The sequence below is a fragment of the Protopterus annectens genome, chromosome 6.part0 (genome assembly GCF_019279795.1).
Source record: "Protopterus annectens isolate FY-2018-M chromosome 6.part0, PAN1.0, whole genome shotgun sequence".
Taxonomy (NCBI): Eukaryota; Metazoa; Chordata; order Ceratodontiformes; family Protopteridae; genus Protopterus; species Protopterus annectens.
The window spans coordinates 978836687-978860721 of record NC_056737.1 but is presented as its reverse complement, the minus strand read 5'-3'; the positions used below and the strand labels follow the sequence as shown (position 1 = coordinate 978860721).

The window sequence follows — 24035 nt, the reverse complement described above, 5'->3', positions numbered from 1 at the left end:
CTAAGAACTAAGCCAACACACAAATGCAGAAAGAGGATTCTGCCAATAGGGATAACTGCACAATAGGCAAGAAAGGGCTGGAATTTATTGGAAAAAACTGACAAAGGAATCAAGATATTGGCAGTAAACTAGAGAGGGAAAGATAACAGAATTGGAAGAGGCCACAAATGTATTTGGACTGCAGGTTAGAGATTACCTTCCCTATCAGGGATTGATAACAGAGTATAGCCAAAGAGAAAGACATAAGGGGATCCTACATGAAAGACCAGCACTGGTAGAGTTACTAATAGAATCTATAACAGAAGTTGCCATTAAAAAAGGAATGATTGCACAGCATGGCAACTATAAGAATCAATCAGTGGATGTTAGAAATGATTGGGAAGAGAGACTGGATAAGCAATTCAGAAAGAAACAACGAGAGGACATATGTATGTCTCCCAAATATGCAACAAAATCTAGGAGAGTTTGGATTTGTTTGGAAATGTTTACATATATACTTTTATACTGCAAACAAACTCCAGGGAATTTTTCCTTAGGTATACAGCAAATTCTGGAGGTGTGACAGGGAAGAAAGAGGTATTTGGGAACACACTTTCTGGGAGTGCGGTGGGATGGAGGACTTTAAGGATTCCCTGCACCATCAGAGATTCTTGGTGGGTGGATTGGTGCGACGAGGGAGATGATTTTTCTGAGCTGTGACACAGAATCGGAACTGCCTACACATGGTAAGGCCTCGCTAAATTATGGTGACTGCCAAAAAAGCAGCTATTAGAACATGGAAATCAAAATCGAAACCAACTATAGCAGAAGTACTGAATATAGTAACAAAGACAAAACAACTGGAAATGAGACCTTTAGAAAAGGGTAGGAGTAAACTACATAGGAAAAAAATGGGAACTGTGTGAACAATACATACAAGGAGGAATAAAGTTTAAAAAATGACAAGATTTCGATGAGATATATAACATTTGACCGAAAATTATTGGGGAGATTATATGTGATGTATAATGTCTGCAACTGAGTGTGTGTCAGTAAGGTTTTTGATGCAAAATGCTTGCAACAAGGATTGTGCTGGTGTGGTTCTATTTCATTTATATAAATATATGATTGCCTATGTCGTAAGGGATGGTTTAATGAAGATGATTACTGTTTAAAAAAGGGGTAAAATTGAATAATTTATGTAACATGGCTGAGGTTATATGATATATATAGCAACATATGTGAAGTATACTGCTTGTTAATGTTAATTTAATACAGTTTGATTACTTCTGTATAAATGTAGTGATGATTCAATAAAGCTGTTTAAAAAAAACAGAAAAGAATGTCAGAGGTCTGAGAAACAATGGAAAGCCATTACAGGTACAGTGACCAATGGCTGAGGCACTCACTGCGCCCTCGGTAGTGCTAAGCTCTTTTTCTGTGTTGTTTCTTCTTTTTATGTGCAGTGGGATAGGAGTCTGTAGAAATGGGCTAAGTATCCAGTCTGCAGTCAAAGACGGGCACTGAAAGGCGCTAAGCAGTGCTGGAAAAAGTCAGTTGAAAATTAGCTGTCTCAAAAGTGCTTGCAAGCAGCATACACTTATACTTAACCCTACAGTACCTTTTTCCTGAAAATTTAACAGAATAGGAAAATCTTTGCCAAAACTAAAGCTGCTGTCTGCAATGCACAGACGGCAAATATAATACGCAAACAGTCAAAGCGTACACAAGCACTAAATACACTGAAAATGTTTTCTGCCCATTTAAAACACTCCCGGTCATTTATTTCTCACAAATCTACTAAAAGTTTACATGTGAAAGCAGGCACATGATGTGCAAGTTTAACACAGAGCCTGTGTAAACAAGAAAGACAACAAGGCCTTTGAGGTTAATATCTTGAGGAATTATGAGACGCTGAAAAAACAAACAAGTCATCTTTGGTAAGTCCAGAACAGGTCTCCAATGTCTTTCTTTTTCTGGAAACTAGAACACATCTTTAGTAGAACCCTCTTGAATTTTTTCTTTAAGGGTAATGAACCTATTACTGCTTAGAATATAAGCTCCTGCAGCACTGGAAGGAATTAAACATTATTTGTTCCTTCAATACAGGAAGGGTATCTGGGAGCTTTGGTATCATAACAAATTGTAAACTGGAACCTTTGGAAATGATTCGCAACAGTTAGTTGTCCTGTGTGATGCCCTTCAACTTTTTTGGAAGTATGATGGTTCCCACATTAATATTATTAGAGGAAAAAGTGGGAAGTGGACAGGGACAGAGTGGATATAGTACAGTTGTGTACACTTACCATAAATGTAGATGTTAGTGTGTATTCACTGTCGCAGTCATCACAATTGGGTTATCCTGCTGGCAGGCAGCCCTCAGTCGGCCTGAATTCCAAAGTCTTGGTCCGGCATCGGCTGCTGCCACCTCTTCCCTGACGTCAGTGCACCAGGGGTATAAAAGATGCAGCCGATGCCATTTTCTTCAGTTTTTCTTGCCCCAGATGTCAGGTGCCCCCTAAAGGGTAGGCTAAAAAAGATATGTCAAAAAGGCACGCATGCACCAAAATATACATAATGCCCTCCTGTACAAGCAAATACACCACATAGGTTGTACAGATTAGAGAAGTACAGACAAATTTCAGCAAAGAAATGGGGGATGATGGGTGGGTAAAGTACAGTTTTGTACCTACCATAAATGTAGATGTCCGAACTGGATAGCATCTGCAGTCATAACAACTGGGTTGTCCTGTCGTCAGGCAGCCCTTCAGTCGGCCGGATTCCAAAGTCCGGGTCCGGCTTCGGCTGATGTCGCACTCCACCCGACGTCATCTCTGTTGGTCTTCGGGTATAAAAGCATCAGCCGACGCCATTTTCCTCAGTGTTTCTTGCCCCAGATGCCAGAAGCCCTCTTGCAGGCTAAAATTTGGATAGATGCCAATGTTTCCAAATAGATAGAGGTAAATACAACAATAAGCATGTATGTACATATATACAAACAAATACACCATAAAGACTCCCCAACAGCTAGCTATTAGGAGGGTAAACACCCTAGGAGTACCACAGAGGGAAGGAGGGAGGGTAATCCTGACTGCAGATGCTATCCAGTTCGGACATCTACATTTATGGTAGGTACAAAACTGTACTATGTCCTTCATGGATGCATCTGCAGTCATAACAACTGGGTAGAATACCATAGCCAACTAGCGGAGGAGGATAAAAGTAGATTATGGTGTGTTTAGGATCCCTTGCAGTACAGCAGTGGCAAACCCTGCTCGGGATCTGGAATATAGAGGCAAATTATAATGCTTGGCAAATGTATGCACGGAGGTCCAAGTAGCCGCCTCAATAATGTCTTTGGTTGCCACTCCTCGTAAGAAGGCTGTGGTAGTGGCTGTTGCCCTTGTAGAATGAGGTCTTATGTTCTGTGGAATTGGTTTTCCATGGAAGGAGTAACAGAATCGTATGCAATTTCCTATCCATTTGGAGATTGTCTGTTGGAAATAGCTTTTCCTTCCCTTCCTGTTGCATAGGCTACAAAAGGTTGGTCAGTCTTTCTGCTATTTTTTGTTCTGTCCAAGTAGTAGCGTAGCTGTCTATGTACATCCAAGGTATGCAGTATTCTTTTCCCTCTGTTTTGTGGGTTGGGAAAGAATGTAGGTAGGTGGATTGCCTGGTTTAAAGACACTCTGGATACCACCTTGGGCATAAATGTAGGATTAGTCCTCATGGACACTCTATCTTGGTGGAAGATTAGGAAGGGTTGCACTGCCATTAAGGCCTGTAGTTCTGAAACCCTCCTTGCTGAAGTAATTGCCAGTAGGAAAGCAGTTTTCCATGACAGGTGTTGTAGGTCTGCTGTTGCTGCTGGTTCAAAGGGTGATAGTGTCAATTTTTCTAGCACAAAGTTTAAATCCCAAGCTGGTAATGGTGGTTTCCTTGGAGGTTTTACATTCTTGATTCCTCTGAGGAACTGCCTGAGCAAAGGGTGCGAAAAAACAGGTGGATCAAAGCTGTATTCTGCTGAAATAGCTGATGCATGTATCTTGATGGAGGAGTAGGACAGGCCTGAATGAAGAAGTTCCCCCAGATACTCCAGAATATTAGGCATATCTATGTTTGACACATCTTTTCCTCTTTCCGTACTCCAAATGACAAACCTTTTCCATTTTCCAGCATAGTTCCTTCTTGTTGAAGGTCTGCGTGCTTCAAGAATAATGTCTTTTACTCTTTGGGAAAGTTCTGGATTAGCTGCTGCTATGTGATGTTCCATGCAGTCAGTTGCAACGTTTTAGGTTTGGATGTATGATGCTGTAGTTGTTCTGAGTTAACATCAAAGGCATCAGGGGTAATGGCCACATATTGTTCCGAGACATGCTCCTCAGTAGTGGGTACCAGTGTTGTCTTGGCCAGTTCGGAGCTATCAGGATTATCCTTGGACGTTCTTCCTTGATTTTCAGTAGTACCTTGTGTATCAAAGGAAGAGGTGGGAATGCATATGCTGTTAGGCCTTTCCAGTTGAAGGAGAGCGAATCCACTTTCCATGCTAGTGGGTGGAATGTCCTTGTGCAGAATTTTTTGAGCTGGTGATTGAGAGGTGATGCGAATAGGTCTATCTGTGGCATTCCCCATTTCTTTGAGATGGTCTTGAAGATGTCCGGGTGCAGCTTCCATTCGTGGGCATCCGAAGTGGTTCTGCTTAATATGTCTGCTAGAGTATTGTCTTTCCCCGGTACAAATATTGCCTGTAACTGGATGTTGTAGCTGAGTGCCAGGGTCCACAGCTCCAAGGTCATTCTGCATAGGGGTATGAATGAGTGCCTCCCTGTTTGTTGATGTACCACATGACTGTGGTGTTGTCTGTCCTTATCATCAACTGGCCCTCTTTGAGAAATGGTTTGAACTTTTTGATTGCCAGTTTTACTGCCAGCATTTCTTTTAGGTTGATGTGCAGGTGAAGTTGATCCTGTGTCCACAATCCTTGCACGCATTTGTCCAGCATGTGGGCCCCCATCCTAGGTCTGAAGCGTCTGTTGTGATGGTCTGGCTTGCTTGACATCTGCGAAAGGGTAGGCCTGGGTTTGACTGGCATGCCTGAGCCCACCATAGGAACTCCTGTTTTAAGCATGGAATTAGTGGGATTTCTGTTTCTAGACTGTGTCTGTGTTGGGACCATAAATTCTTTAGGTACCACTGTAGTTTTCTCATATGTAGTCTGGCAAATGGAACCAAGATTATGCATGATGCCATGAAGCCCAAGGCCTGCAGTACTTTTCTTGCTGTTAACTTGTTCAGTTTTGTTAGTGCCAAGAAGTAAAGAGGAAGTTCTTTTTGTTTTTCTGTAGTCAGGAATGCCATTTGTTTTACTGTGTCCAATTCAGCCCAAGAATGTCCTTGTTTGGGATGGTATCAGCCTTGACTTTTGTAAATTGACTGTGTATCCCAGTGCTTGTAGCAAGTAAATGACCCTTTGTAAATCTGTTGTCAGCTTGCTTTTGTTGTCCCCTTGTAGCAGGCAGTCGTCCAGGTATGGGTAAATTTGAATTCCTGTAGTCTGCAATGGGCGATTACTGATGCCAGGCATTTTGTGAATACTCTGGGCGCAGTAGATAAGCCAAAGGGCAATGCTGAGAATTGATAGTGCTCTGATCCTGCAAGAAATCTGAGGTATCTTCTGCAGATTGGTCGAATGGGGACGTGCAGGTATGCCTCCTTGAGATCTAGAGTTACCAGCCAAGACTCCTTGCCCAGCATGGGAAGAAGTTGCTGTAGGGTCAGCATTTTGAATTTTGGGACAATGATGTATGTATTTAAGGTGGACAGGTCGAGAATTGGTCTCCAACTTTTTTCCTTTCTTGGAACTAGGAATAGTCTGGAATAGAACCCCTTTCCTTGCTCTGCTGTTGGCACTCTTTCCACAGCTCTCATGTTTGCTAACTCCATTATCTGGCGTAGAGCCTCTGTTTTTTGAATAGGAGGTAGATTTGGCATTCCTCTTATGACTGGTAAAGTGTGGAAGTGAAAGCCGTAACCTTGATCTATGGTTTGTAAAATCCACTTGTCTTTTGTTATGTAGTGCCAGTTCTTTGAAAATAAGGTTAACTTTCCGCCTAGAGGAGCTGCTATTTGTTCCCTGGTAGGCGGATTTAGGTCTAAGTCACTGTGGTTGTGCTGATGTAGTGGCAGTGGCTGTGTCTGTGCCTCTGTTGTTACCTTGCCACTGTCGTCCTCTGTAGGCACCTCCTCTGGATTGGTTTCTGCCTCTGGAACGTCTATTCCTGCCCCTTTGAAATTTTGTGGAGTCAGGAAAGGACCAATTTTTGGCAGGCCAGTTCCTGCTAAACCTTGGGGTTGAACCTGCAAGAAATCTTTAACAGTTTGAACAGATTTTGCCTTTTCTTCCATTTTCTTCATAACCTGCTGGGCAGGTGTACCAAACAAACTTGTCTTGTCCATAGGAGCATCTAGCAGCTTAGCTTTAACATGATCCGGTAAAGCTTGTTCCTTTAGCCATGCATGCCTTCTTATCACTGTGCCTGTCATGGCTGATCTAAATGAAGCCTCCAGTGCATCATAGCCACATTTTAAGGAATGGTTGCTAACCTGTTGTATGTTATTTACCATCTCTAATACATATTTCTTATCAAGAGATACATCAGTGGTTAGTTCTTTAGTTAACTGATCAAGCATAAACTCTTGGTATTGTATCATGTGAAACTGACAGTTTAAAGCTCTAGCTGAGAGAGCAGCTGAAGTGTAGACCTTTTTACCCCATCTGTCTAATGACCTTGCTTCCCTTTCAGAAGGAGTAGGGTTTTAGCTATGGTCGGCTACTGCCTTGGGACCCTGGGATATAGTTTCTGGGTCTGCAAGTGGGGCCTTGTAAAGGTGGTGATGAGTATCTGGCACCCTGTAAAATCTGTCTGGTTTGGCAGGGGCTGGGGGTAAAGAGTCTGGAGCGGAGCAGACATCATTGAAAGCATCATCCACCACAGAGAGAACAGGAGGTATAGCTAAGGGCCTGTGCTGTGGGAGGTGCAGAAAGGTCCTAAGTCTTTTTCTGGAGTCTGAAAAATCCTGTTGCTGCCATTGGAACTGTTCTCGCATGGCATGCAAGGTTTCTCCAAAGGAGAATTCTTCTGGTGGGGAAGCAGCTGGAATGGATTCTTCAGCATCAGAATCTTCAAAATTGGAGAAGGGAGCCTCTGGCTGGTCAGTTATGTCTGATTCATCAGCAGATTCATCAGAGGACACTGGCTCAGGGGGCTCTGCCCTAGGTCTCTTCTCTGGGGGCTGAGAGGCCCTGTCTGGGTGAGATTGAGATCCTCTAATTAAAGAAATTAAATCTTCTGCCAAAGTAAGCATTTGAGAACTAGAAGAGGGCCTGGATGTGGGGGTTTAACAGGCACTGTTTTAGTAGTCTTGGCTGCTTTAGCCCTGGCGAAGGCCTTAATGGACATGGCTGCTGGAGGCCTAGCAGCACCACGTGCTGGGGTAGAGACATCCAAGGGGATGGTGTCTGATAAGTCAACCACCGTAGTGGGTAAAATTTCTGAGGTCGATTCAAGAATTGTAGCAGGGGCCTCAGTTGTAGGAATAGGTTCAGCTGTACTTAGATCAGTTTTCTCGGTTTCGGCCGAAACCGAGACACTCGCGGTTTGCTTAACCATGGTTTCGGCCGAAACCGCGGACCGCGAGTGTCGGTCTTTATCTTTGCGTTTTTTGGTAGATTGGGTAGTCGGAGGATCCGACGGCATAATGTACGCAAAATCAGAACCGAAAAACTGTTCTGCAAACTCCGATCGACGCCTAAGCGTTCGTCGGTTGAAAGAAGCACAGGCCGAACAGGCTGCTACGTCGTGGGCTGGGCCTAAACAAGGCAGACAGTAAGAGTGGAAATCTTTATGAGGTATTTGTTTCCCACAGGTTAAACAATTGTTAACTTTTTCTGACATCGGCTGAGGCAAGAAAGAGTCCCCAACGGGGTACTTAGCTTTAGAAGTCTTGAAGTAGTATTCGGTAGAAGTAATCTCTGGATCCGACCGACCGGCACTTGCGAACAGCTTCTGCTTGAGCGCCACGGCAAGAAAGACTGGGGAAAATGGCGTCGGCTGATGCTTTTATACCCGAAGACCAACAGAGATGACGTCGGGTGGAGTGCGACATCAGCCGAAGCCGGACCCGGACTTTGGAATCCGGCTGACTGAAGGGCTGCCTGACGACAGGACAACCCAGTTGTTATGACTGCAGATGCATCCATGAAGGACATCCTGGACTGCAACAGTGAATACACTCAACATCTACATTTATGGTAAGTGTACACAACTGTACTATGTTCTTCGTGTTTCACTGTTGCAGTCTTCATAATTGGGTTGAATCCCAAAGCTATGGTTGGGAGGCTAGAGCTAAATAGCATTAGGGGCGGCTATGAGACCCTGCAGAACTGCAGTGGCAAAGCCTGGCCTGGATCTAGAGTAAAGTGGTAAATTATAGTGCTTTGTAAAGGTGTGCAGTGAACTCCAGGTAGCAGCCTCTAAAATGTCTTTGGTTGGTACTCCCCTGAGGAAGGCTGCTGAAGTGGCTGCTGCTCTACTTGAATGTGGCCTAATACCTTTAGGTACTGGCTTGCCATGTTGTGAATAGCAGAAACGGATGCTGTGGTCTATCCACTTTGAAATAGTTTGCTTTGCGATAGCCTTTTTCTGTGGTCCTGCAGCATATGCCACTAGCAATTACTCTGTCTTTCTGAAAGCTTTGGTTCTGTTCAAGTAGAAGCGTAGTTGTCTGTGTATGTCCAATGAATGCAGAATTCTCTCCTCCTTATTCTGTGGGTTTGGATAAAAGGTAGGCAGGTGAAAAGTTTGGTTAAGGGCCACACTGGACACTACTTTAGGCATAAAAGTCGGGTTTGTCCTCAGAGAAACCCTGTCCGGATAAAAAATGGTGAGAGGTTCCACAGCCATGAGTGCCTGAAGCTCCGAGACTCGTCTTGCAGAGGTTACTGATAGGAGCAGAGCTGTTTTCCATGATAAAAACTTTATATCAGCTGTAGCGGCTGGCTCAAAGGGAGGCAGGGTGAGTTTTTCCAAGGCATAACTGAGGTCCCATGCGGGTTCTGGTGATCTCCTTGGAGGTGTTAGGTTTTTTGCCCCTCTGAGGTACTGCCTGAATAAGGGATGAGAAAAGATTGGTGGCTCTGTATTGTAATGAGCTGAAATGGCAGAAGCATGATTTTTTATTGATGAAAAGGATAGGCCTTTGTTCAGCATTTCAGTTAAGTATTGCAAAATCTGAGGGATATTTGGTACCGCTGTGTCAAATTTTTTTTATTTATTTTATTTTACATTTGTTGACCGGGCTAGTCTAACTGGATTAAAATCCATTTTCAGTAGAGGCCCGGGGAGAAAAGCTCCAACACAGACACAATAGTTACAGTAAAAATATTCACAAATTCAAAGAAGTATAACAGTAGTTAAAAAGTTATAAACAGTTACAGCCATACACAGACACAATAAATACAGTAAAAATAAACACAATTCTTGTGCCTGGTTCCAAGCACAGAACCTCTTCCATTTCCAAGCATAAGATTTTCTGGTACTAGGCCTCCTGGCCTCCAGAATGACATCCATCACCGCTTTAGAGAGAGGCATGTTTTGTGTGGCTACATTATCCGCCATGCTGCCAGATTTAAGGTCTTGAGTTGACTGTGCAGGATTGGATTGTTTTTCTGGGACAGTAGAGGAGGAATGTGAGGTAAGGTCCAGGCTGGGAATTGAGACAGGTTCCTTAGGGTTGGATACCAGTACTGGCGGGGCCAGTCCGGAGCAATCAGTATCATTTTTGGCTTCTCTTGTCTGACCTTTAGGAGTACTTTGGGAAGGAGAGGCAGTGGAGGAAAGGCATATACTGATAAGTTTTTCCAGGTGAAAGATAAGGCATCCACTTTTCCATGCTTGTCTGTGAAAAGTCCTTGTGCAGAATCTCTTTAGTTGGCAGTTGTGAGGAGAAGCAAATAGATCTATGTCCGGGCATCCCCGTTTCCTTATTATCATGCTTAAGACTTGTGGATCCAATTTCCACTTGTGGGGATCCATGAGGTTTCTGCTTAGTTCGTCTGCCAGAGCATTTATATTTCCTGGCAGGAACTGTGCCTGCAGGGTAAGTCAATGCTGTGTCCCACAAAGTCATAGCTAGTCGGCAAAGGGGGTAAGAATGAGTTCCTCCTTGCTTGTTTATATACCACATAACCATGGTGTTCTGCCTTTATCAGTAGTTATCCCGGAAGAAGTAGGTCCTTGAAGGCTGTCAGGGCATTCTGAACAGCTAGCATCTCTTTTATATTGATATGTAGATACCTTTGGTTTGCGGCCCATGTGCCTTGAATACATCTTCCTGTCATGTGGGCCCCCCAGGCATAATCTGATGCATCCGTTGTTAATGTCTGTTTGGCTGGGGTTTGAGTGAATGGCTGTCCCTTCTTCTGGTGACAGGCCTTTGCCCACCATCGAAACTCCTGTTGCAGGCAGGGAATGAGTGTAATTATTGTTTGCAGGCTGTGGCAATGTTGATTCCAAACACTTTTTAGATACTATTGAAGTTTCCTCATATGCAGTCTTGCATATGGAATTAGTAGTATGCAGGATGTCATGAAGCCCAAAGCCTGCAGAATTTTTCTTGCAGATAACTGGGCCTTTGTTGCCAACATTTTGCAATAGGTAGTCAGTTGTCTTTGTCTGGCATGAGATAAGCCATCTGGGCAGTTGTATTTAAGCTTGCACCCAGGAATATTATCTCTTGAGAGGGTATTAGTTTTGATTTCTTTTCATTGACTGTGTACCCTAGGGATGTTAATAATCTGTTTACAAATTCCAGATGTTGTAATAGAAGGTCCTTGTTCTCTGCTTGAATTAGGCAGTCGTCCAAGTAAGGATATATTTGTATTCCTCTTTGTCTGCAGAAAGCCATTACTGGTGCCAGACACTTTGTGAAGACTCTGGGCACAGTAGATAAGCCAAAGGGCAGTGCAGAGAATTGGTAGTGCATTGAGCCAGCTTTGAATCTGAGGTTTTTGAATTTTTGGAACATCCAGATATGTGTTTAGAATAGATAGGTCCAGTATTGGTCTCCAGGCTTTGTCCTTTCTGAGTACCAGGAACAGTCTAGAATAAAATCCTTGTCCCTGCTCTTGCACTGGTACTTGTTGAATGGCCCTCATGTCCATGAGGTTTGAGACTTGTTTTTGTGCCTCTGCCCATTGATGTTTTGGCAGGTCTGGCCAACCGTTTGCCCCTGGCAGAGTATGAAAGTGAAACTTGTAGCCTTGTGAGACTATGTCTAAGAACCATTTGTCCTGGGTTATTGTGTGCCAATTTTGACAAAAAAGTGCTAGTTTTCCCCCTAAGGGTGCCACCTGAAGAGAAGTGCTTGGTGCAGGCAGGGGGAAGTCATTGGGACTGTTTCCCATATGGCTGTGATTTGTCTTCTCCACTTTTGGGAGTAGAAGTACCCCATTGTTTAGACCTGTATGATCATTGGGGCTGGGATCTCCCTCTAGGGGGTCTGTACCTGCCCCTTTGTGGTCTGTCTGACACTGGAAAGGACCAATTCTTTGTAGGCCAGTGCCTGCTAAATCTTGGAGGCTGTACCTGTAAGAAATCCTTGATTGTTTGCATAGATTTAGCTTTGTCCTCCATTTTCTTTAACACCTCTTCTGCTTTAACACCAAACAAGGTATCATGCTGTAATGGAGCATCTAATAATTTTGCTTTAACATGATCAGGCAAAGTTTGTTCCTTTAACCAAGCATGCCTCCTAATGACAGAACCCGTAACAGCGGCCCTGCATGAGGCCTCCAGAGAATCAAAACCACATTGCAAAGTATGCTTTCCAACCTGTTCAACTGCATGCAATAAATCCTGCATTTCCTTGTTTTCTGCACATTCAGAATTTATCAACATTTTCTGTTTAAGCAGTTACATAAGATATTGCTGATATTTGAGCATATAAAACTGACAATTTAAACCCTTATAGCCAAGGTAGCAGAAGTACAGATCTTTCTTCCCCATCTGTCTAGAGCCCTTGTCTGAGGGGGTAGGATTTTTAGCAGTGGAAACCTTAACCCCTTTGGGACCCTGAGAAATAATTTCTGGGTCAGCAGCAGGGTTTTTGAAAAGAAACTTATGAGAGTCAGGAATCCTGTAGTATCTGTCCAGTTTAACAGGAGCTGGAGGAAAGGAGTCAGGAGTCAGACTGCACTCAGAAAACACAACATCTACAATGTTTAACACAGGTGGAATAGCTAGAGGCCTGTGTTGTGGTAGTAAAAGGAAGTCTCTGAGCCTTTTCTTAGATTCTGAATAATCTTGGCTCTCCCAGTGGAAATGCTCCCTCATGGTATGTAAAGTTTCCCCAAAAGGGTACTCCTCAGGAGGAGAGGCTGAAAGGATAGATCCTTCAGCATCCGAATCCTCAATCCTCATAGCGAGGAAGAGAGTATTCCTGATCAGAAGAGGAATCAGAAGAAATGGAAACGTGATCAGAAGATTCATATTCTGACTCTTGCCTAGGTCACTTATCAGGAGGGGGATGGGAACCCCTGATCAAAGTAATTAAGTCTTCAGCCATTATGAGCATCTGTTTTTGGGCATGAATGCCTAGCCATGAGGCTGTTGTACTTGTTTCTTTGTCTTCAAAGGTGCTTTAGTCTTTGCCTTTGAAGCTGAAGTCATTTTAACATATAATTGAGTAGGCCTGAAAACACCCTCAGAAGCCGATGCCTGCTCAGTGGCCCTGGACCCATCTGAGGGAAAAGTCTCTGAAGGTCCAACATCTAGAGTTTCCAGCGGCCTGTTCGTCTCCTCGTGGGAGTTGGTAGCGGCCTGTGGTTCTAAAGTATCGGTCGTCAGTGGCTGCGAAACCGCCTCACTGAGAACAGATGAACCGGCGACTGGCTTAGAAGAAGCCTTGTCTGTTTTGGACATCGGATGTCTTTTTCTTTTTCTCTGCGTTTCTTGTGAATTCCGGAAGTTGGATGGCTATCCGATGACATTGCATAATTAAATTTTCTGCCAAAAGAGTGAAATGCAAAATTGTACCGAGGCTTAATAGTGCGTTGGTTAAATCTAGCACAAAACCGACAACTAGCAACATCGTGGTCAGGGCCTAAGCAAGGAATGAAAGAAGAATGAAAGTCCTTATGAGGTATTTGCTTCTCACAAGAAATACAGTTATTAACTTTTTCCAACACCAGCTTTTTAAATGAAGATTTCGGATCTGACATTCTGACGATCGGCACTTGCAAACTGCTTTTGCTTCGGGCACCGCGCGGCAAGAAAGACTGAAGAAAATGGTGTCAGCAGCATCTTTTATATCCCTGGCACACTGACGTCAGGGAAGAGGTGACAGCAGCCGACACCGGACCAAGACGTTGGAATTCAGGCCGACTGAGAGCTGCCTGCCAGCAGGATAACCCAACTGTGATGACTGCAACAGTGAAACACGAAGAACATCTGGGAAGGGGGGTAAAACAAGAATATTTAAAAGGGGTCATAGTTGCTCCCTGGGGGCTGAGGAATCACGAGGACCTCAGACTTTTCTGTCACCTTCTCTTGAAATTTGTCCTCCTTCTCTCTTTGCTTGCTTGCTTTTAATTACAAAATCACAATATACAAAGCAAATGGGACCATTAGGTCATTTACATCTTGCCCCTACAACCTTTAGACCTTCCATCGCTTTTAAGGAACAACAGACCAGTCATATCAGGGGTGAATTTAAGAATATCCATTCAACTGTCTAATTTCTTCTTGAAGGATGATAGTGTAAATGATTCCTTGATGAAGAGAGCAAATCTGTTGCAGAAAAGGTATATTTGTTGTGTGACAAATCTCTCTCTACACTGTAACTTAATTGCTGAAGCAGCTTCAATCTCTGGTATGAATGTTAACCGGGCTGCTTGATTTGTCAAGTAATAAGAGATCACAGATCACCAGAGGGCATGAGACAAGACGACCGCTAAAAAATCTACAGGACAATAAATAATGGGATAAAAGATCCAGCCTCCAAGCTCAGGTGCTCATCAGGAACTTTTGATATCTCTACAACTGCTGGATATATTTATTAAGAAACATTCTAAATGGGGCATTTTATTCTATGACAGCCCTGATGAAGGCAGAATTTACAGGGGTAAGGATTTGTCTGGATCTAGAGGAAATACCCTTTACAATAAGTTGGGTCAGAGAGAGAAGGATTTCCTGACCACTGTCGATGATCAAAGGAGAGGGATAACTTGATCCAACTTGCAAAGTCTTTCAAGACCTCTTCATTTTGGAGTGGGATGTTTTCAATATTACAAGCAGGGTGGAGGGGTTAATGTTACCTGCAAAAGTAAGGGTGGGGATTAAAGGGCTAGTTTTTACCACATCTGAACACAGGAGAGGGAAAGGGCTACTTAACATTCTGCATAGTTTTACACCTTTCTGCCATCTTCCTAAAGACTGTTCCCAAAGGGCTTCCAAACAGCACCTCCTCGTCTAGTAGGACATTGTGAAGCTGGACTTTGGCATCCTCTGACGCAGGCTGGAGCATCAGCCTGGCATGCCATCTAACAAAGAAGCTGTATCACAAGGCAAAGGGTGATCCCAAAAGGCATGTAATGTCTGAAAAAGTAACAGATGTGCTTTCAGTGAGGAATAAGCCAACCCTGCAGCAAACTATTCTGCAAGGTACTGAAGAATTGAAGGAACTTCTGCCTTGCTAGGGACCAAATTCCTTCCTTGGCACCAAACAGAAAATGTTTTTCATTTAGACAGCTAGAATTTTCTAATGTTAAACCTCTTAGTATACCTCATGATCTTCAACGCATCCTCAGAAAAAAAAGGTACCTAAAAAGAGTGGCAATGCAAAATCAGCTGTGGTGTCAGTTTGAGACTCTGCAAATCTGACTATACCAAGGATCCCTCAGACTAAATCATGAGGTGTGCATACCAATGCAGTTTTATTACTTTACCCACTGCAATCTACATTAATAGGGACAATCAATACTGTTGCACCCAAAACGGTGCTACTAGAAGCATTTTTGGCATGTCCTCACTCATTTCTGAATCACTTCAAGGTGAAAGCACCAGTCTTTCCTAAAACCCCACCTAAGCTACTCTTACCAAAAGCAGACATTTCATAGTGAGTTCTAGCATCTCTTACAGAAATCTCAGGGGACAACTGGATGCTGCAGATGTAAGCCAGGGCTAAGGGCTTACAACCGACCCCATGGCAGCAGCCCTGAACGATCCATCGACAGCATCATGCCTAAAATTTAATGGCATGCATGCCCATCTCCGTACCCAACTGGACAGAAGTGCTCAGATGTGCCTTCACAGTGGCACCGGCTACTCCTCTAATCTGGTCATGAACGGCTGGAGATCTTCCCCCGGATACCTAATCATGTGGTCCAGATAAATGATTGCTCTGAAGGTCAGGGTTACTGAGGTATATACAGTCTCCATAAACCAGTCTAATTATGGGTTGGAACCATTCTGAATCTTTGGGAAACATCCATACATCAAAACTGGATCTGTTACTAGATTCGTACAAAAGAATTTAACAGGATTCTGGATCCTGTAACACATCAGGTCTCCATGACGCAGGAGAGTAGGGGTCACATTCCAAGGGTGCTGTGTTAACAGCATCCACAAAAGACTTAAAGACTGTAAGAATAAAGTTCTGAAGTTTGAAAGCATACAGGCAACAAGGTCTTCTTTGGACCTCATAAGTCTCAACCTGCTCATATGAGCTGGATGCTCACAACAGTTAAATTCTTTTCCAAATAAGAGAGAGAGAGAGAGAGATCACATGATGGAGAACTGCAGCACAGGGCACCCTTATCACTTATATGCAGCTAAAAGGAGATGACATCCCTGACTGGTAGGTAAGATGCTCATCTTCCCCTTCAGAATCTGAAGAGTCTGACTTTCAGTGGAGAAAAATGCCTCTTCCTTGTCTGTGGAAGGGCGACTCCTTGAGGTGGATGGCTGGTCAGGTATTGGCTACAAGATCTAAATAAAAGTAAAAAAATCCTGCACTAGCTTCTGCCAGTCCTGAATGAGAAATCCGGAAGAGGGGGCTGTGAAAACTTGCTGAATGGCAAGGTCTCTGCCTGAATTGGTATTCTTGCAAGACTAACATGGGAAGGTTGTTCAATTTTTTTTTTTTTTTTTTTTTTTTTTGGATTTGTTGACCAGGTTTGCCTTACTGAGCAATGATACTTTTCAGAGAAAGCCTGGGCTGCGTTAATATATCAAAAGCATAGTGGTGTACAGCAGTGTGTGTGTGTGTGTGTGTGTGTGTGTGTGTGTGTGTGTGTATATATATATATATATATATATAAATATATGAGAGAGAAAAAGAGAACTATATAAATATGTATGTATGTATATATGTAGCCCGAAGATCTGTGAACTGTTGACTTAGCTGACAACTTTCCTGTCAACCAAATTAAGTCGACTTTTGTGCGAGATTATTATACAAGGGTTGTGGAATACGACTTTTCCCAGTAAAGTACAATCCTACAGCTGGTACAGCTAATCAGCATATCACATTATTTAAATGTGAAAAACGTACATTTTCCCAGTGGGTATTAAATGCTGGACCAATGGCACTTTTCTGATGGCATAACTAGTACAATACAGCAGGTGACTGTAACTGTGTCAAGAAATGAAAGTGACTAAGGCAGATGTTCATTACACCGAGGGCATGGTGACATGCAGAGGAAGTGGGACAGGTGCAAAGGTCTGGAAGTTGGGCCAGAAGTTGAATAATGCCTGTGGCCAAGTTCCTCAAAAAGTATAGTTGTGGAAGAACTTACAACACCAGTGGCTGTCCTATTGATCACTTTTGCAGTTTTCCTAACAGATGGCTTTCATTGCTGACTTCCAGGTGGGGTACCAAAGCTTTACCCTCCCAAGGGTGTAGATGCGTAACTTCAGTTTGTGTGTGTTGAGGTATACATACAGATGTACGTGTGAGATCCTCAGACCATCTCAAAGCCAGTAGCCTAAAAACAGCTAAGGCAAGAAACTGGTCAGTTAGGAGGGCTGTAGTTTGAGCAAGTAGAAAACTCCCCCAAGAAGGGATACATCTGTGTGATCCATAGAAAAGACAGCACAGGGGAAGAAGGGAGGGAAAGAACACTGCAAAAGTGATCCGCAGAACATCTACTGTTATAGAAGAATACTGCAAAAGTGATCCACAGAACATCTACTGTTATAGAAGAATACTGCAAAAGTGATCCGCAGAACATCTACTGTTATAGAAGAATACTGCAAAAGTGATCCGCAGAACATCTACTGTTATAGAAGAATACTGCAAAAGTGATCCGCAGAACATCTACTGTTATAGAAGAATACTGCAAAAGTGATCCGCAGAACATCTACTGTTATAGAAGAATACTGCAAAAGTGATCCGCAGAACATCTACTGTTATAGAGGAATACTGCAAAAGTGATCCGCAGAACATCTACTGTTATAGAAGAATACTGCAAAAGTGATCCGCAGAACATCTACTGTTATAGAAGAATACTGCAAAAGTGATCCGTAGAACATCTACTGTTATAGAAGAATACTGCAAAAGTGATCCGCAGAACATCTACTGTTATAGAAGAATACTGCAAAAGTGATCCGCAGAACATCTACTGTTATAGAAGAATACTGCAAAAGTGATCCGCAGAACATCTACTGTTATAGAAGAATACTGCAAAAGTGATCCGCAGAACATCTACTGTTATAGAAGAATACTGCAAAAGTGATCCGCAGAACATCTACTGTTATAGAAGAATACTGCAAAAGTGATCCGCAGAACATCTACTGTTATAGAAGAATACCGCAAAAGTGATCCGCAGAACATCTACTGTTATAGAAGAATACTGCAAAAGTGATCCGCAGAACATCTACTGTTATAGAAGAATACTGCAAAAGTGATCAGCAGAACATCTACTGTTACAGAAGAATACTGCAAAAGTGATCCGCAGAACATCTACTGTTATAGAAGAATACTGCAAAAGTGATCCGCAGAACATCTACTGTTATAGTAAGTTCTTACACAACTATACTATCCCCTAAATGAAATCCCTGCTGCAGTACTTATAACAGATGGGGGATTCCCAGAGCGAGAGAGACATCAAAGGTGGGCTGGATGGCTAGAGTGAAGAACTGTCCAGGTGAACAGACAGGACTGATCTGGCAAAGACGGCACTAGATCTGGAAAAGGCATCAATTTTGCAGTGTTTCATGAAGGTGTGCACAGAGGGTCAAGTGTGTGTTTCCAATATGGACCTGGTATCAAAATCCTTATGGAAAGCACCAAGAGAGGCAACTGCCCAAGTGGAATGTGCTTTAGGACAGGAATGCAAGGATTTACCAAGCTGTAAGTAGCAGAACAAAACAGCCTTCGATATCCAGGATACAACAGTTTGCTTCAAGACTGGTTGACCCAGCTTGGTATCCACGAAAGAAACAAACAGTTGGTCAGTTTTTCTGACAGTCTGTTTTGTCCAAAATGAACCTCAGCTGCCTGTGAGTGTGTGTAAGATTCCATCCTCACTATCTTGAGTATTACGAAAGAAAGTAGGTAGGTGAACGGCTCAACTGAGGGACAGCTCATTCACTACCTTAGGCATGAACATTGGTCTTAAGCATTACCCAGTCCTACCGGAAAATAAAGGAAGGAGTAACCATGTGTCTGGAGTTCAGACATTCTGCGTTCAGAGGTTAGAGCCAGTAACAGGAGGACAGTTTTCCATGCACAGAATTTTAAGTTGGCAAATGTGTTCAGCATGAAAGGGGATAGAATAAGCTTTTCCAGAAAAAACTAAGATCCCATGGGAGAGTAATTGGTTTTCTTGGAGATTTAAAGAGCAGGTCTCCTTTCAGTAAGAGCTTGACCTCTGTTCTGTTTATGACAGGAGGGTCAAGTGGCAAACGGGCATTGATGGCTGACAAATGGGCTTTAACGGATGAATATGCCAACACAGAATGCAACTCACAGTGATACTGAACTACAGCCAGAGCCTCAGTCTGCTTATGGCACCAAAATGAGAATCTTTTCCACTTGGCTGTGAATAATTTTCTGGTAGTAGACCTCCTAGCTTCCAATAAAACCTGTACCACATCCTCTGAAAGCAAGTCTCTTTTGGGATCAGAACTCAATCATCCACAGAATGAGATTAAGATAGGCTAGGCTGTGATATAGAAGCCAATCTTTCTGATGGGTGATTAATGTCTGATTGTATAGGAATTTTCCAGAAGTTTCCCTTTGACAGACAGAACAGGATGGGAAACCAATGCTGTCTTGCTAGAAAGAGGCAAGGGGCAGCAGATTTGGAGTGTCCTTTTTGGATTTTTAGTAGGAGCCTTGGAATAAGAGTCAGTGGAAGGTAGGTTTATAGGAAGGCTCCTGTCTTCTATGTGGGGTCCTAGTGCAGAACCAAGGAATCTGGCGATGCTCTGGAGATGCCAGAGAGATCAATCGGCAGTGTCTCCCAGTGACGTATGACTGCTTTGAAGACCTGTCTGTTCAAGCACCATTCATGGGGGTCCACGAGTTCACTGGTCAGAGTCTGCCAAAACATTTTCAATAGAGGGAATGTAAGCTGCTGCGAGAGTCATGTCTAAATGCGTGGCCATTTGCCAACCTACCTCCTAGTTTGTTTGTTTATACATCACATTGCTGAGGTTTTGTCTGTGTACACCAGGTAAAAGAAAACAAGAGACGTGCCAGAACCACGAGACTAAGAGAAAATGTTTATTTCTTTTAAAACCTTTGCAGCTGCAAGGTGTTTCTTCAAGCATAAAAACAGATATCTTAATCAGACTGTTTAAACTCTTTTATATACATAGACAAACTTCCATCTAGTAAGAGTTAATAAGGTCATAAATAAACTAATAAACCAAATGGCTGTTTAAAAACATAGTAAAATGTTATAAAAATCAATTAATACAATTTTGAAGGTACTTTAACTTTGGTTTTAATGTAAACATCTCATTTAAACCTGGTGGAAAAAAGCTCTAAAGCGCAAAATCCATTTGTTTTCTTGTCTTATCAGTTATATTAATCCTGTTACCCCCTCTAAGATATGTATAAATGTTCTCTAATATGAAAAACTTAAAACTTATGGGTACTATTTGTGCCACTTATATGCTTATATAGAGAATTAGTTTCAATATTTCATTTTATGTCACACATGGGACTACAGATATGGTCTTTAAACCTTTGATTCATTTTCCCAGCATAGAAGGAATGACACTTAGTACATTTTGCCACATTTATATATTTTATATATATATATATATATATATATATATATATATATATATATATATATATATATAATATCCTTAGTATTGCAATTTTGGTGGGCTTGTATATAAAATATAATTTTTAACTAAGTGAAAACATTTTCTCTGTATAGATGCATTTATAAAACACACACTTACTGCACTTATAGGTGCCTTTATTTATTTATTTTCTGATCTTTCCTTTTTATCTATCCCTTGTAACATAATCTATTTTTTAATGAAGTGCACCGTTTATACCCAAATGCTGGATTATTAGCACATATATCTTTCAATTAAGGTACCTAACTGTGTGTTTTGCAAATACATTACACAGAGAAAAATGTTTATTCACCCAGTTAAAAAGTATATAACTTATATACAAACGCACATGGGAATTGCATGGGAGTGCTCGGCCCACTGCTGAAATGCTCTAGGTCACTAATGCTAACAGGCTACTTCTTAAAACATTCTGAACAGAATAAGGCAGTTGTGCTGTGTAATCATAACCAACAACAAAGGCCTACAGGGAGGGGTACATCCATCAACAAAAAAAGCCCTACTTTCATTCAGACATGATGAACACATACCTGGGAATGATAACTGCATCCTGATAGTCCTCTAACTTAAAAATAAAAGGGTTTTCTTTTGTGTACTGTGTGCTAGGAATGCCAATCCGCGCTTCAGATTTTTCAATATCTTCCATGAACTTAAAGTCGATGTCTAGAGTGAAGGAGTCAACTGGAAAAGAAAAACACAAACAAGTAGGCTTCATCCTGCAGTATCAGCAGTGTTCCTTTTTCATACAATCTGAGACTGTCATCTTCCAAAATTTACAAATTGAAACATGCACTGCTGAACACGGAATAAAGTAGCATACAATCAAACGACATGCATTGTGCTAGTTGACTGCCTCAGCCAGCAATTTCAACACTTACAAGTCCAACCACTTTTGATTACTCAATATGGAATCATCATGATCTTCCTCACTACATCTATGGAGGAGACGAAGAAGAAGACATGAAGGTTAAGCCCCAGGACTCTAGGAGGGGTAACTAAGTGGAAAACATGACAACAACTGACAGGTAAAGAATGGTAAATTAAAAATGTTTCCACACAAGGTACTCAGTGCAAATGAAGACTGCAGGGTTCAAGAAACAAAAACTCCGATCCTACAGTGGACATCTAAACAGCAGCACTTAGTATCGATATGTACCAAGAACCAGGACACCAGAGCTGTGATGGCTATAACGGACGCATTTTTAACACAATTACTGGAAACAATAAGACCCTGATTCAATGACGGACTAAAATGGCCCAAGAACAGCTGGACACACAGGCACAAACACCAATGTAGTTGGGTAATGAGTCTAGACACACTATGTGATAACTCTTAAGTCTACTTAAACTGCGCAACACAGAAGACAAATGGCTGGTCTTCTCTTCCTGTTCATACTTTCATTTTAAGCATAGTCTAAGTTCAAAGATGTGCATTCTGTATACAAAGGAACCATCTCTACCCCAGACAGAAGATGGGGTGACAATTCAGAAAGCATCTTAAGAAAATGTGAGTTTGTTCTGAGTAACACATGGATCTTGTGCAGAAACACACACTGTTCTTTGCAAATAAGTATCTAACTCCAAAATCTGTCCCACAAATGTAATGGCCACCAAGAATAAGGTCTTCCAAGACACATTTCAGGTCTACCTGACCAGTGGATGGACAAGCCTATCAATTAGATCTGCTTCATGGGAGACGGAGAAGTTAAGTCTATCTAGTCTACTCAAGTACTTTTTTAATACTGTATTTCCTGTTCACCTCGTCTTTCTCCCCTTCCACTTGCCCCATGCCCTTTTGACTGTCTCACTTTATTCCCTCAACAGTACCCACTCTGGTATTTCATTCCATGTACACAAATCCTTCTCTGTGAAAATGCACTTTCAAAGCTCTATTCAGTAGCATACCGCCTGCTCAGAGGTGATCTGTGTCTGACGTACAAGGCCATGTCCAACCAGGAATTGATGGACATGCTCCACCTCAAAAAATCCAAATCCATAAGAACCACGAGAGCCAAAGATTTAAACCTCAGTACAAACATGAATAGAACATGCTGGAGGGACAGATTCATAACTCAGAGGCTTCCCATACTCTGGAACAAAATCCCAGTCCATGTTAGGCAGAGCCCCTCACTGACTCTCTTCAAGAGAAATCTTGACGAGTGGATGGGAGATCGAGGTTTACCCGGGGTCACCCTGTGTCGCTACTTGACAGAGGCACAGTAAACTAATTTTAATAAGTAAGGGGGTCTTCAATGTGTCACTACTAGACAAAGGCACAGTATTCTAAATTTATTCTATACACCTTAGTACCACTACATGGGGTGGCAAAAGCCACATCTCTAGGGCTAGGCTTGCAAATGCCCCAGGGCAGATAGCCTAGTACTAAACTATGAAACTATGAAAGATCTAACACAGCCGGCGACTCTCTCTTTGCAAACTCTGTAAGTAGATCTTGGAACTCTCTTCCAGCTGATATAACCTTACTTTCCACCTTAGGTCAATTTAAAACTAGACTCAAACAACATTTGTCACTTAACTGGCTATGTCACTGTATCAAACCTGACTAACTTTATCTAGAATGTACAAAAATGTGTTAACCAGCTTACTGTGTAATTTAATTTTATCCTGATTTACTCTCAGGATTAACTCTCACCTGTGGAACTTGTTTAACTTGCTTATTTATGTAATCTCTGTAAATATTCTGTTTGTATTATGTAATGCTGGTATTATGTATGCTGTATCGGGAGCTTTTCGCCCCGGGCCTCCGCTGAAAATGGACATGCATCCAGTCGGACTATCCCGGTCAACAAATGTAAAATAAAAAATAAATAAAATAAATAAATCAGTTAGTAACTACAACTTGTTCCCAGAGACCAGTCCTCCCCATTCACAATGACTTCACATCACTATAACATGAGCTTGTGCACCAACATCATGTCCCCCCGCCCCCCAAAAAACATACTCTGGCTTCAGGTGAGAAGAGATCTAACCTCTGTTTGTACTCCATCCCCTCCATCCAACAGGATCCTTTTGGCAGCTTTCCTCTGAACCCCTTCCACAGCTTTATATCAGTAGAGAAGGTGTGATCTGATCAAAGCTCTGCTCATTGGAAGCAATACTTTTTTTTCTTCTGAAATCTCCATCTTTGTGCATATACCCTTCTCTCACTCTGTCCCTCATGGTCCAATCCACATGTGATCAAGGACCCCCCCCACGACCCTCTTCCTGTCCTACTGTCCTCATTTGCACCTCTCCCCATCTCATACTTCACATCAGGGTCCTTGTAGCACTGAACTGCAACTGTCCTCTTACTTCTCATATTTGGCCTTTCCAAATCCTTTGCTAGACTCCTCCCCTCACTGTCACACCTATGTTTCTGTCACCAGTAGAGGCTCCCTCAGATAGTGTCCACGACACCACAAGCAGGACAGACCCCTTTAGTATGCTGCTAACCCCTGACGTTGTCTACTTCACCACAAACCTCCATGTCCTATCATTCAACCATGCAGATACCCAATTCCTCAGTCTTGGCCATTTCCCCAACCTGTCCAATTCTCCTATCAGCTTCCTGTGTGAGACAGAGTCAAAGGCTTTGTTAAAGTCTACGCCTACGACTTTTACAGGCTCTCTCTGTCAAGTGTTCAGGTAGCCCATCATAAACACTGACAAGGTTTGACT

General features: G+C 42.4%; 1 protein-coding gene across 1 annotated transcript in view; it reads right to left on the bottom strand.

Moving 5' to 3' along the window:
- DICER1 (dicer 1, ribonuclease III) overlaps positions 1 to 24035 on the bottom strand; it is a gene marked incomplete in the record, with an annotated part of 1877097 nt that overhangs the window by 704102 nt on the left and 1148960 nt on the right. The window contains 1 exon segment of the mRNA XM_044074618.1: positions 20888 to 21038. Coding sequence (XP_043930553.1) covers positions 20888 to 21038 — 151 coding nt within the window.